This window comes from Apis mellifera, linkage group LG5, assembly GCF_003254395.2.
Source record: "Apis mellifera strain DH4 linkage group LG5, Amel_HAv3.1, whole genome shotgun sequence".
NCBI lineage: Eukaryota > Metazoa > Arthropoda > Insecta > Hymenoptera > Apidae > Apis > Apis mellifera.
This window is the reverse complement of record NC_037642.1, coordinates 7,353,888-7,368,733: the sequence shown is the minus strand read 5'-3', so window position 1 is coordinate 7,368,733 and position 14,846 is coordinate 7,353,888. Positions and strand designations below refer to the sequence as shown.

Below are 14,846 nucleotides of genomic sequence, written 5' to 3'. Positions count from 1 at the left end.
AATTACATTAATATTATTTTTTAAAATCTTCGTTTTTTCAACGTATTATTTTTTAGTAAATGTAAAATGAAAAACAGACAAAATATGTTCAATAGTTTTACAAAAATTCAAATGAATAATTGTGTCCATATAATTAATATCGCATAATGTCTCAAATGTATTTCTAATGTTTGACGTACGTATTTGTGATCAAAATACTGTGATTAGTGTTGGTAGATTTATTCGCTGATTGCAACAAACATGAATAACAAGCGTACTATACACGCACATACAGTATAATGAATTTTTCACTAAATCAAGTATTTTTAACTTTTACGTGCTGGCAGTGATTTATTGAGTTCAATAAAATCATAAATATAATCGAAAATAAGCTAAAAAAAAAAAAGAAAAAGAAGAAAAAGAATAAAGAATATAAAATCATATAAAATTACATGCAAAAAAAGCATTTATATTTACTTTTATTCATTAAAAGCGACAAATGCCTTTGTCTCATGAAACGCGTTTCGATAATCTTCATATTTATAAATAAAAAAGAAGTACATGCGATAGACGTTTGTGCTTTTTAATAATTCGGAGATGGTTAAGACTGTATAAAAAATATTTGAGGCGATCTTATAATACTTTTGTCATTTTATTAACCTTCCGAAAATATTAAGCTATAATATCAGATTTACATCTTTAGCATGTATTTATGTTATGTATTCATTTATATATTTAAGGTGTATAGTTTTTGATCAATAATAAATAAAATCTTTTCATTTTAAATTTTGCATATGAAAACAGTTTTATTATTTTTTAAAATTTCGTTTTATGCATATGCAAAAAATTATGTGTTAATTAATATTTTATATCTTTATGATGTGATTAATTAAACTGTGGAAAATAAATTTCTGGAGTTTATAAAAAAAATTTATCTTAATAATTTTTTAATTTAATTAATTTAAAATAAATTTAATAAATTTATTCATAAATTTTTTAATTTATTATATTTTTATTTAAAAAAAAAAAAGATAAATTTTTCAAATACAAATATTATATATTATCATGTAATCTATTTTGATCATTTTATTTTTTTTATTGATAATGATGATATACACCATATATAGTTAATATAGAATATTGGATAAATGACTACATAGTAGTATACAGTATTTACTTCTTGAAACAGTTTATCATTTCTAATTGATAATAATTTTCTAAATATTTTTTTATTTTTTTTAATAAGATATTAAGTAACACAAAAATTCAAAATTAAATAATAAGTGTTAAAAACAAGTTGATTACTTATTCATGATGGATAGTACGAAATCACCTATGGATAACCTCTTTAACATGTTATCAAGCTTTAGTGCAGGTCATGAAAAAGCATTAAAACAAGGCATTTATAATGCCGTGGCATTGTTTCTTTTGTGTCTAATTTCAGCGGCTGGGTACGGATTATATATTATATTGAAACCATTTGTAAAACCTTTAATTTGGGCTTTATTATGTGGTTCTGTTTTATTTCCTTTCAAATGTTCATTAACTACGATTGTACAGTCGTGGTTTGAAAAAGCAGAAGTATCTCATACGCCTTTAATAATAAATTTAATAATTTTACCTATGCAAATAATAGATAAAGCTTCTGACAGTTTAGGATCATTTTTGTGGAAACAAATGAAATATATTGTTAGTGCATTTTTACTGACAGTATTAGCTTTAGGTATATATCATTATACACCTACTATATTAAGTTGTCTCATATGGAGAATATGTTTGATATTTAATACTATTTTTGGATTTTTTATAACAACTTGCAATACTTTTATGGTAATTTTTAATTGTTTAAGAAATGTTTTATAAAATATATATTTTTGTTAATACAAATGTAATTTTTTCAGATTACATTTATACTTATTGGATATTTATCTATATTATATATTTATTGGACACCAAATAATTCTATTCATTTTCGTTATACATCGTTTGTTATGTGGTTCATAATTAGTTTATATATTTCTAATATATTAGGTGCTTATCAAATTATTGTATTTGTAACATTACAAATACTATATTTAATAGGATTTATTTATGAAGTAATACTTATTATGGAAAATCAAGAATTAGAAGATAAACATATGACATTTATGGAAGCAATATCTTTTGCATTAACAAATAATTTAACTACAGATATACAGCAAAGTTCATTTTCTTCATCTTTTAAAAATGAAAAACTTATAAAAGATATTAATGAAGAAAGTATAGATAACAAGACAAGTACAGACAAGAAGACTGAATATCAAGAAATAAAAACAAAATTTTCTAAAAAATCAATATCATTGGATACAAATAATAGAACTATAATGAGTCATAAATTGCAATCTTCTAACTCTATGTCATTACGTGATCGTTATTTATTAAGAAGATTAAAAACAGAATTACGAATATCTATAGATATAGAAAATGATAAAGTTGATACTGACAAATATATGTATGGTACATTATATGCTTGCATAGGTATGCTTTTTTGGAAACATAGATGGATGATATATATATTAATTATTCCTATAGCTTTTTATATCATTAAACAACTTAGTAGTTATTTTGGATTATGGAAAATGATTGAAAATCAGTATAACATTATAAAACAAATTATAAAAACATGGTGTATAAAAAGACATCAAGCTCTCTTACCAGCTAATATTAGAGGTTTATATAAATTTGGAATTATAATTGATGAAAAATTAACAAAAATTTTAAAAGCTTCAGTTGATTCTGTAGTAACAATTGCTGTGATTTTTGGATTACTTATATTTACTACTTGTACTTCTATTTTTATAACAATACAGGTAAAATGAATTTATCATAAAAATTATTTTACAGATAATTATATATTATTATAGTTTGTTTAGGTTTATACAGAAGGTATGCATCTTATTCACATTACTGGAGAAATACTTAACTCATCTTTAATGAATAATCCAGATATTGATTGGTTACCTGAACATTGGGAAGATTCAGTTAATAGTGTATTGGATAATGCTTATACATATGGGCGAAGTGCTATTTCTGATGGAGTAAGATATATGTATATTTTTATTATTGATAAATATATCTTAATAATGATATGATATATATATGTGATATAGATAAAAGGTTTAGTAAGAGATCTAGATGCTACTAAGGCTGATCAAATGGAAAAGAAAGTTTTAGAACTTTGGGATAGACTTTATCAAGCATGGATGATGTCTAATGTAGATTCTGATTTAATTGGACCTACTGTAGATGTTACAGTAGCTTATTCAGTTTGGGAAAGTTTTAAAGAAAGTTTTGGAAAAACACCTTTACGTAAGATTTTGTATTTAAAATAAATATTAATTCTTATTTTTGTATATTTAAGTATTCTAATATTAATTAAAAATTATTTAATATATATATATATTTTTTTACATAGAATTATTTAACATGACTGGTATACAAAACTTTATAAAAGAAAATATTGGAATTTTTATGTCAGTATTGGATTCCATTTGGAATATAGTTAAAGGAAATATGTCTGTGATATTAACAATTTTTACAGAACTATTTTATATTATACTTATGAGTGGAACAGCAGTATTTAACTTTGTCCTAAGTATGGTAATTATCAATCAAAGTTATATATAATTTGAAAATATTTAATATATATATCATATAAAAAAAAAATTTTTTTAAGGTGGTGTTTTTTACAACACTCTTTTATCTTCTTAGTTCTAGTGAAAAAACGTATAAACCTATTGAGTTAACTACAATATTCAGTCCTATTAGTTGTCATAGGTAAATTTTTTAAATTTATATTGATATATTTTATATTAATATAATGTAAATTTTTTTATAAAATAAATTTTATGGTTTATAAGCACTCTCCAAATTGAAGGGTATGTATGTGTATGTATATATATATATATATATATATATTATATATATTTTATATATATATTTTATATATATATATAAAATTATATATATATTATATATATTATTATATATATATTATATTATTTATATATATTATATATATATATATATATATATCAAATTATATAAAAATAGATATTATATAAAAATAAATATAAATATCTAATGTTTTGTAGATTTGCTGTAGCATTACAAGAAGCTGTAATTGGAGTTTTTACTGCAACATTTAAACTTGCTTGTTTTTTTGGCATGTGGACATGGTTTATACATAATTTATTTCAAGTAAAAATAATTTATTTACCATCAACTTTTGCAACAATACTTGGAGCTGTTCCATTTTTGGATGCATATTTTGCTTGTATCCCAGCTACTATAGAACTCTGGTTTAATCGAGGACCTATGATTGCTATTCTATTTTTCATGTTTCATTTTCTTCCTTGTAATATTGTTGTAACTGAATTCTACAAGGAAATTAAAGGGTATTATAATTTTTTATATTCAAATAAGCATATTTTATTTATTTATGTACAAAATACAATAATTTATATTTATATTTTAGTGGTGGACATCCTTATCTTACAGGTCTTTCCATAGCAGGTGGAATTTTTTGTTTAGGTGTAGAAGGTGTAATTTTTGGTCCATTATTATTATGTTGTATAATGGTAGCAATTAATCTAAGTCGTCGTTATTTGCATTCACCATCAGAAGAAGTTATATCCACGTATGCAGAAATTAAACATTGATAAAAAAATTTCTAATTGATATTTATTGTTAAATAGTAAAAAAAAAATTAACAAATTTTTATAAATTATTGAATCTCATATATTAATCTTTAAAAATATAAGACTAATACTAAAAATTAATGTTTTAAATTTAAGATTTAACTATCTAAAATGAAATTTATATAAAAATTAAATTTAAATGATTTTTAAAAATATTTTAAATTTTGCATTTTTAAGATAATAGAATATTAAAAAAAATTATTGTTTAATACAATATAATACAAAAAATCTATATATCTAATATGAAAATTTGCAATAAAAAGAAAATAATTTACGAAATATAAAAATTTTATCTAGTCTTTAAAAAAATAAAGTTTAGTATTATTTTGCTTATAACAGAGATTATAAATTAATGCTCTTACTCGAATTTATGGATATTGCTATTGAGGAAATATATTTTTATATTTTAATATAATATATTATATTTAATTTAATATATAATATAATATATTTAATTTAATATATTTTAAAAAAGAACAAATTCGGATTATAATGAATATTCCGAATATTTAGGTATTCAAATAATAATAACTATTATAAATACATTAATTTATATAATATTATAATATGCTTATTATATATATATTTTTTGATCAATTTCTTCAACAAATGTGTCTTGCTAATAATGTAATTAAAAAATTTTAAGAAATATTTGAAAGCTTATTAGTATTATAAATATATTATTAAATTGAAAAAATTAGTTTTTTATAATTTTTAAGAAGAATTAATTCTATATATAAGTTATAAAAGAAAAATGAATTAACACTTTTTATTATATTTCAAAATCTTAACTTTTATTATTATTTAATAATTTGATTATTGATTAAAACTAATTTATAATCAAAATAATACATACATATATATATATATATATATATATTTAATGTACAATATTTTTCTTCGTTTATAATATTGTATATATTGATTTTTCTTTGTTTGGTAACTTCAGTATTATTCATATCAGATTTTGTTATTATTAATTAAAATGTTATTAAAAATTATTGTATGTTTTTAAATAATAATTTATAAACTTGATTATCATTTAAAATTTAAAAAATAAATTCATAAGTTAACAATGTCAAATTTAATATATTTGATAATTAGTATAATTTTAATTATATTTATTATTCTTATTGGATTTGAAATTTATTTACATCGCGAAACATATTTTCCACGAACATGAAATTTATGGAGATAAACAATTATTTAATTACAATTTAAAAATGGATAAATTGAATCAATTTAATAAGTATCAGAAAGTGTAGTAATTTTTAAAGTTGTTCTTAACATTTCTGATGTAGTAACATCACATGCATGAAATAAAATTTTTTTCGTATTTTCAAACATATGGAAACCATTTTCTGAAAAATGACCACAAATATTACCAGCTTCCAGCCATACAAAAAGTATTATATTATTTGTTATTAATTCAATTTCAATATCTAAATAATTAAAGAATTTTTCAGATAAATGATAATCATTTATATTTACCTAAAATAATATATATTTGTTAAATAAAATAAGTAATTAAAATATATTTTTTTTTAAATTTAAATATAAACTTACAGAAACATTTGCTATTGGTAATGCAATATTTTTCAGGGCATTACTTGGATATATGTAATTTCTTGGTGCTATTGAAAGTCCATTTTTGTCTCTTAAGGTAAGTGTTGTAATGCAATTATTTTTAGTGATATTAAATTGACATTCATTAAGTATTGTGGAATTTAAAATCCATGAATATTTGAGTAAATTATCATCAATTTTAGTTACTGCATTGGCTCCCTATTAAAAAAATGTTTAAAAGTTCATTAAAAGTTCATAATAATAATAATAGTATAATAATATTTATTTTGTTTTATATATATAAAATATATTATCTATATTCTTTTATATATATTTAAATATATTAAAATATATTAATGATTATTTTTATTATATAATTACAATGGTTATATTGGAGTGAAAATATGATCGTATAGGTTTTATATTATTCCATGTATAAAGATTCATTTCTAAAGTAACATTTTTTATTGGATATGTTTTATCAGAAACGATATAAATAGAAAGATTCATATTTTCAATATAATATGTAACAATAAGAGGAGCAAAAAATTCCACAGCATAATAATGAAGCATTTTCCATCGCCCATCAAAATCTAAAAAAATATGATTGTCAATGATAATAATTTAAATATTATGTCTTATCTTTAATAATAATTATTTACCAATAGAAGACCATGATGGAGCTTGCCAAACATCATTTAATTGCCAATATAAAGCACCCATTGTCATTCCTTCTCCTACTTCATTTAATTCTGACATTGATTGTCGATAATATTCTGTCTGTATCTTTACAGAAACTGCTTGATTAATTTGGCTTAAATAAATATAATTTTCAAATTTTTTTAGAGTATTTTGAATATTAGGTAATTTTAAATTTTTTGAAATAAGACTTTTCAAAAAATACATTCCCAATGGTAAATGTTGACGATGTTCAAGAAAGTTACTGTCTATATCCAAATCAGTAATTGATTTTGCAACTGGCAACATAGTATAAATTGATGGCAATGATTGAAATCCATATTCAGATGAAAATCTTGCACGAGGATATTGGTGCATATCCCAACCATTATTAAAATAATTGTAATAATGAACTAAAATATTATTTTATTAATAAACTATTTCTATAATAAAATAAAAGATATATTTTACCATCTCCAAATATCTTTGAATATGGATTTTTTCCAGTATAATTATATTGTTCTGTATATAATCCATTACTAGGACTAGATATCACAAAAGGTCGTGTAGAATCTAATCGTTCAACTGTTTTCTTGATTAAATTTACATAAAGTTTGATATAATCAGTTCTATATATTTGTTTACTTTCAGTTCCATACCAATTATCATATAAAGCTGCTTCATTTTCATTATTTCCAGCCCAGAGAACAATACTGGGATGATTTTTTAATCTTCGTACATTTTGTATTACCTCTTCCCTAACTGATTTAAGAAATTCTTCTGTAGTAGGATACATTGCACATGCAAACATAAAATCTTGCCAAATCATGATTCCATATTCATCAGCTATATTATAAAATAATTCAGATTCATAAAGTCCACCTCCCCACACTCTAAGCATATTCATATTTGCTTTTTTGGCAGATTTTAATAAATGTTTAATTGTATCCATCTGAGCAGTCAGTTCAGGAAAAATACTAGCTGGTATAAAATTACTACCTTTTGCAAATATTGGAATATTATTTATTTTAAAATAAAAACTTAATCCTTGTTTGAGAGGCTTTTGTACAAGTTCTACTGTTCTGAAACCAATATGTATTGTTTTTTGTTTGACATTAGTAGAAGTAGTTGCAGTTACAGTTAATAAATAAAGAGTTTGATTGCCATAACCATTTGGCCACCATTCATGTACAAGATCCTATATAAAAAAAATTTTTTTTTAAATATATATATATATAGAAAGACATTATGTAATATGTCATATATAATTATATTTTATGATTATGAACATACTATAGGTACATTGAGAAATGTAGTACTTTTTATATATTTGTTATTTGTATATAAATTAACTCTAGTAGAATTATAAATATTTAATTGTTCGTTAATATTAAGAACAGATGAAATATCACAAATTATAAATTGGTTATTTTTTTGTAAAATAGTTTCAAAGAATAATGTAATCATAATATTCCAAAAATTTTTTTTTTTGTGGATATCTATTGTAATATCCATAATATAAATTTCATTTACAGGAATTATTTCTACACTTTTCCTAAAATATTTTCTAATTAATATAAAGCAATAAAAATAGAAATGAATAATGAATATAAACATACCAAATACCCATTGATGGAAAAGCAGGACCCCAATCCCAAGCAAAACTTGCTTGCATTTTTCTTATATGATTTATATGACATTCTCCATTATAAGTATTTGGATTGCATATTGGAGGAATTATATATTTTGATGCTTGTTCATTATATAAATTTTCAGCTACTTTAACAGGAGAAGAAAAAAAAACTTCTAATACATTTTCTCCTTTCTGAAAAATAAATGTATTAATAAATATTATAAATAATTTTAAATAAATATATAAATATTATAAATAATTTAAAAATAAATTGCTTACTTTTAAATATTTTGTCACATCAAATGTATATCTTAAAAACATATTTGATGTTTCTCCAATTTTTTTAGCATTTAAAAGAATTGTAGCAAATGTATCCACACCATGGAAAATTAATAGTACTTTAGGATCATTTAATAAAGTATCATTTACTATAAAATAAATAATTTCTTTTAATAATTTCTTTTAATTTTTTTTAAAAATATTTCAATATAAACATATTAATATTTTTATATTAAATCTAAAATAATTTATAATTACCACAAAAACTTTTAGTATATAAAACTGATTGATTACCAATCCAACGATTAGTTAAATCATTATATCCAATAAAATTATTTGGTATAATATGAGCATTGCTTAAATCGGTATAAATACCTCCTGGTACAGTTGCAGAAAATGTGATATCTAAAAATATGTATGATTAAAAAAATATTATAATTGTATCAGATAATTATTTTCGTAAAATCTTACCATGTTTTTCAGTTATAATTTTACCTAAATTAAAAATATATGTAATAATAATAAAAATAATATTATATAAGTAAAATTCTCTTTACATAACATATTGATATATTTAATATAATATATTTATTACCTATCCATGAACCATCTAAGGTTAGAGACAAAACATTATAAATTAAAAATATAATAGTTATAAATTGAAAGAATATTTTCATAATATTTTTCATACTTGTTTTAGGAGAATTTAATGAAACTTTACATTATATAATATTATATTATTTTTAAATATTACTTTCTTAAATCTTATATAAACTTGAATTGAATTTCTTATCATGTTTCTTCGAAATGTGATAATATATCTTAGATAAGAGATTAAATATACGTTAGATATATATTTATGAATCATAAAATAATTTATTATTCATACTTTAATTTTAATTTTTATAATCATATTTCTTATATAACATATCAAAAAAAATATTTTTTTAATACGAAAATATATATAATTATATTTAATTGATCCATTTATATAGCTTATAATTAATATATTAATTCATAATTTAAAGTAGAATAAAACAAAACGTATAAATAAAATATTTTATTCAGGACGATAATCCTGTATAAAAATACATTTTACTATATAATATATAAATGCTTACAATTGATCTATAAAAATTGATATTAGATTATCAATACACTTCTACGTTTTTTTTACATAAAACATATTTTTTAAAATATTATAACATAAATTTTTACATTATTAAATTTGAATTTAATGTGCGTATTATTAAGAAAATAAATAAATTTTTAAATAAAACTTCATTTTTAAATTTATATTCTTGATAGAGAAATTTATATTTCTAATAGATAAATTTCTTGATTATATTTTTGATAGAGAAACATATTTTAATCAACATTAACTTAATTTTAATCAAAAATAAAAAATATAATTGTAATACATAATATATACATATACATAAATGTTTATAGAATATGGAATGTTATAAACAACAAATGAAAAGAAATTATATTTGATATTTCTTTATAAAACATTTGAATTATACGTTTTATAACGTATTAATCTTATTTTAATGATATTGATGATATAGTACTTTTATTAAAGCCATGATAGAATATCAATTTTTTTATCAGTACGTAGATATATACACATTTGCTGTTTTAAAGATAGGAGTTGTACTTAACGTTTTCTTTTTCTACTGGAATATATTTGTGTTTTACTGTTTGAAGGAAATTGTCTTCTATAATCTATATACGAATCAGTTTGTTCACTAATTGGTCGGTAGCAACGAACAGGTGAATTAGGAATGTTGCTGAATTCATTGTTTGAATATTCTGAAAATATATGAAATTATTAACATTATAAATTATACAATTATATAATTATAAGTTAATTTAAGAACATATAATTTTGTATATATTTTTTTCAAATATTACCATTTAAGGATTTTTCTTCATGTTGTTTTTGTAAACAAGTATTAACATGTTCTTCATAATGTATTCCATTAGTCGTTTTATATTTCGAACAAACACCACATTCAAGAATTTCGGCATTATTAATAGTTATTGGTAATGATTTACTTTCTAATAAATATACATCATTTTCATTTTCAGATATATATTGTTCACATCCAGCAGCATGTACTTCTATTTTATCATTTGGAAAAGATTTATTACATATAGGACAATTTATATTATTTGAAATATTATTATCTGTTATTTCAATTTCATTAATTTTAGAAGTATTATCATCCTAAAAAAATTAATATATCAAGCATTATGTGACACACACACATACACATCACATACACACACAACTAAAAAAAAATATACAAAGATTTATTACCTCAAACAATCTGTTATCATCTATTGATATCTTATTTTGTTTATTTACACTCAGTAATTTTTCTTCATCTTTTTTGTTAATTTTTTTTTTTGATTTCATATATACTATATTCCATCTTTTGTTTTTTTCTTCTTTTTCTTTTTCTTTTTCTTCTCTTTGCTTTTCCTTTTTTTGTTCTTCTTCTATTTGTTTTTTATATAATTCTTCTTTCTTTTTTTTTTCTTCAATTTCTTTTTTTTGAGCTTTTTCTCTTTGAATTTCAATTTTTTTTTGTTTCTCAAGTTGAAGTTTTTCTAAAGTTAGACATTCATTTTTTATTCTATATGAAAAATTTTTTATGGGTAATGGTTTAATTTCAATATTTTCAAATGTGGTTTTAGCTTTTTCATTATCTTTTTCTAATTCTATGAGAATTTCTTCATCAGTCAGAATGTTATTTTTATCTTTGGATATCAAATTCACTGCATTTTTTTTCTCATTACTACTATGTGCTATTGAATTGGGAGACATATTAACAATGTGTTTTATATTTTTATTAATATTTTTTCTAATTTGAGGTATAATTTTTTTTGGACATAAAGAAAGTAATTCAGATGGCAAACAGTCTTTGGATTCTTTTTTATATTCCATTTTGAAATGTTCAATTTCTTTATTATTAAAGAGTTTACTAATATTATCATGATTTAAATTTTTATTTTTTTCATTACATTTAGCAGTATATACCATTTTATTTAAACTTAATTCTTTATTTTTATCTTCATAAGATTGAATTTTTTTTTTTTTAATAATATATTCATCTTCATCACTGCTAGAATATATTGCATCAGAAAGAGAAAAAATCATAGTTGATTTACGTTTATTAGGTCGTTCATTGCTATATTTATTTATACATTCCATTTCATTTTGTTCAGTCTTAATATTTGTTACTGATTTTTTATCCAAATTATCTTTAATAAGACCCACCTATAGAAATGTTGAAAGAAGGATTAGAATTATAACAATGAAACTATTCTTTTTTTACAGAAATATGATTTATTCAAAGATTGTTTGAAGCTTACAGTTTTAATTACTGTTTTCTTTATAAACATTTATGAATACATGTATTTGTATAAATGCAATTTTTATAAGAAACACCAATCATAATCTTTAATTATTTTTATACAAAGCATTAATGTTATTTGTTTTCAAATTCTTATCTTATTGGTATATATATAAATAAAAAATATGTAAATTTTGCCAGTAAAGTTATTTTTAATATATTAGTTTAATTTTATCACAACCATTGTACTGCTAATCATAAGAGATAACATCAAATATTATTTATGTCAAAGAGATATTATATTATATATTATATATTATAATAACCAGTTACACATTTTTTATTGAAAAGAATTAATAAAAATTTATATTAAAATTGTAAATAGTTTAGAACTTTTACAAATATTAACATTAAATTCAAAAAAAATGTGCATATAGTTAATTTTAACTTTAATTTTAACTTTCCATGGCACAATTTTATTATGAAGAATTTAATTTATATATGCAGAAATAAATATTTGAAAAGTTCATATTTTAAAAAAAATTTAATAATTTTTTAAGTATTTTTATAATTTCATGAGTTTTTCTTTGATCTGTTTGATAAAAAAAGATCTTAAATTAATCACTAAAAAGAAAGAAATCTGTTTTAAAAATTTGACTTTTTTTCTTTAAAAAAAAAAAATTTTCTTTCTAGAAAAAAAAAAAAAAATTAAAATTAAACATTTAATTTAGAAAAAAAGACTTAAAAAACAAAATCAATAATAATAAAATTATATCATATCTATAAAACAGATTCTACATTTGTTTATTTTTAATAATAAAATCATCTTATTGAAAATAAGATATTTTTTTTACTAACTAATTTTAAAATTTTTAATTGTATTTAATATTCAATTCTAAAATAATTTTATTATTTGAAAAATTTATAATCTTTTTTAACTTAATTAAATGCACAATAACTTAATATTGATTGTCAAAATATGAACTTTCCAAATCTAATATTTTCTTATATTCATTAATGATAAGATCTGTAAGAAATGGATTGAATGGAGGTACCCACCTGAATGGGTGACCCCCATTGAAACTTAGTATCAGTAGTACGATGCCAACTATGCCATAATTCTGCTGTTTGTTTCAAATAAAAGTTTAATGCAGGCAGTAGTTTCTCAAGCATTTCAGGTGTTTGTGCATCTTTGCATAATCTAAATGGCATACGATCTTGAACTATAGGTCGATTTGGTTCTTGCAAAGGCACATCATTTTCACTAACACATGAATCAAGGGGATTAATTTGCCATTGATCCAATTTTTTATCACATTCAGAATATATGTCCATTTTCTTCTCTGAATTATTTATAATATCCGAATCTTGTGAAGAATTTTTTGATTTTAAAGAAATGTATCTACTCATATTATGAGAATAACTATCTCTCATATTTGAGTTATCTTGAGATCTAATAAATATATCTTCACTATCCAAATTTTTTTCTGTATACACAGAGTTTCTTGAATCAACAATAGCAGATGCAAGATCAGAATTATTACAATCATGAGTTACTGTTTTTTCATGTATTGGAGATGTATGATTAGACTTATGTGAATGTATTGATTGAGATGTATTATTGATGTGTTCTTGTATTTCCAGTTCTTGTATTAAATTTGTCTTGAGCATTACTTCTGGAGAACAATCACTAGAAGATTCTATTAATTCCTAAAAATCATATTATATATATATATATATCATATTATATATATATATATATATATATATATATATATATATATATCAAATATAAATTACATATATATATATAGATTAAATCAATATAAATATATATATATATATATATATATATATATATAATATGTATAATTCCATATAATTCTAATTAATAATATATATTAATATATTAATATATTATAATATATAATGTATATTATATTTAAAAATATATATTGATTAAATATTATAATTATATATATATTATATTATTATAATTATATATAAATTATAATATAAATGAACAAATTATATTTATTAGATATTAATTAAATTAATATTAATAAATTTACCTTTTGTGCATTTTTTTCATCATTAGCCATATTTGCCATATCTTTAGATTCATTAATGAATCCTAAAATTTCTTTCATATCCTTATAAGTATACCATGTTTCATACATTTTCATATCTAAAAATTATTTTTAAAAAAATATTTTTTTAAATTAATATAAAAATTATAAAATCAATGATTAAAAAGACTTTAAATAAAATTTAGAATATTTAATAGATATTCAAATACCTAAAAGTTCTCGTTTCATTTCTTCTTCTTCTTCTCTTTCTTTAGATGTCAACAATTCAATTTTATCTCGCTCCATACTGTCTGACATATTTATAATTTTGTAAATTTAAATTAAAAAATATCAACAGAATGTTTTATATGTAATGAATAAAAATTTAATTGTAAAATATATATAATTTGTGATTTCGAATTTTTCTTCATTACTATTTAATTATTTTAGTTAATAGCCATTTATGAACAATGACGTTGAAAGAATAAAAGTTCACGTTCATGTACAAATGATCTGAAATTAACTTCAAAATTATCAA

General features: G+C 20.3%; 2 protein-coding genes across 4 annotated transcripts; one reads left to right on the top strand and one right to left on the bottom strand.

Annotated features, from left to right (window-relative positions):
• The first annotated feature begins 1,100 nt into the window (after positions 1-1,100).
• Positions 1,101-4,726, top strand: LOC725477 (transmembrane protein 245). Of its 3 annotated transcripts, none has more exons than XR_003304646.1 (9): positions 1,101-1,809; positions 1,881-2,828; positions 2,892-3,056; positions 3,129-3,327; positions 3,434-3,618; positions 3,695-3,795; positions 3,879-3,906; positions 4,113-4,415; positions 4,496-4,724. XR_003304646.1 is itself a non-coding variant. In XM_001121319.5 (9 exons), exons 1-9 carry the CDS (start codon positions 1,291-1,293, stop codon positions 4,677-4,679), a joined length of 2,622 nt encoding a protein of 873 aa, XP_001121319.3. In that variant the 5' UTR covers positions 1,101-1,290; the 3' UTR covers positions 4,680-4,726. The 3 variants fall into 3 exon arrangements, 2 of the variants coding, with proteins under 2 accessions (XP_001121319.3, XP_016767868.1); XM_001121319.5 differs by having other exon boundaries at positions 3,879-3,896; positions 4,496-4,726; XM_016912379.2 differs by lacking the exon at positions 3,879-3,906 and having other exon boundaries at positions 4,496-4,726.
• Positions 4,727-5,490: 764 nt separating this feature from the next.
• Positions 5,491-14,626, bottom strand: LOC409334 (beta-mannosidase). The gene is made up of 15 exons (XM_026440653.1): positions 14,539-14,626; positions 14,312-14,427; positions 13,299-13,949; positions 11,201-12,163; positions 10,792-11,107; positions 9,346-9,369; positions 9,133-9,279; positions 8,875-9,023; positions 8,582-8,787; positions 8,256-8,517; positions 7,434-8,160; positions 6,947-7,375; positions 6,666-6,877; positions 6,285-6,503; positions 5,491-6,209 (listed from the first exon to the last, which is right to left on the bottom strand). The coding sequence occupies exons 1-15, from the start codon at positions 14,624-14,626 to the stop codon at positions 5,961-5,963; spliced, it is 4,758 nt and encodes a 1,585-aa protein (XP_026296438.1). The 3' UTR covers positions 5,491-5,960.
• Between the last annotated feature and the right edge of the window lie 220 nt (positions 14,627-14,846).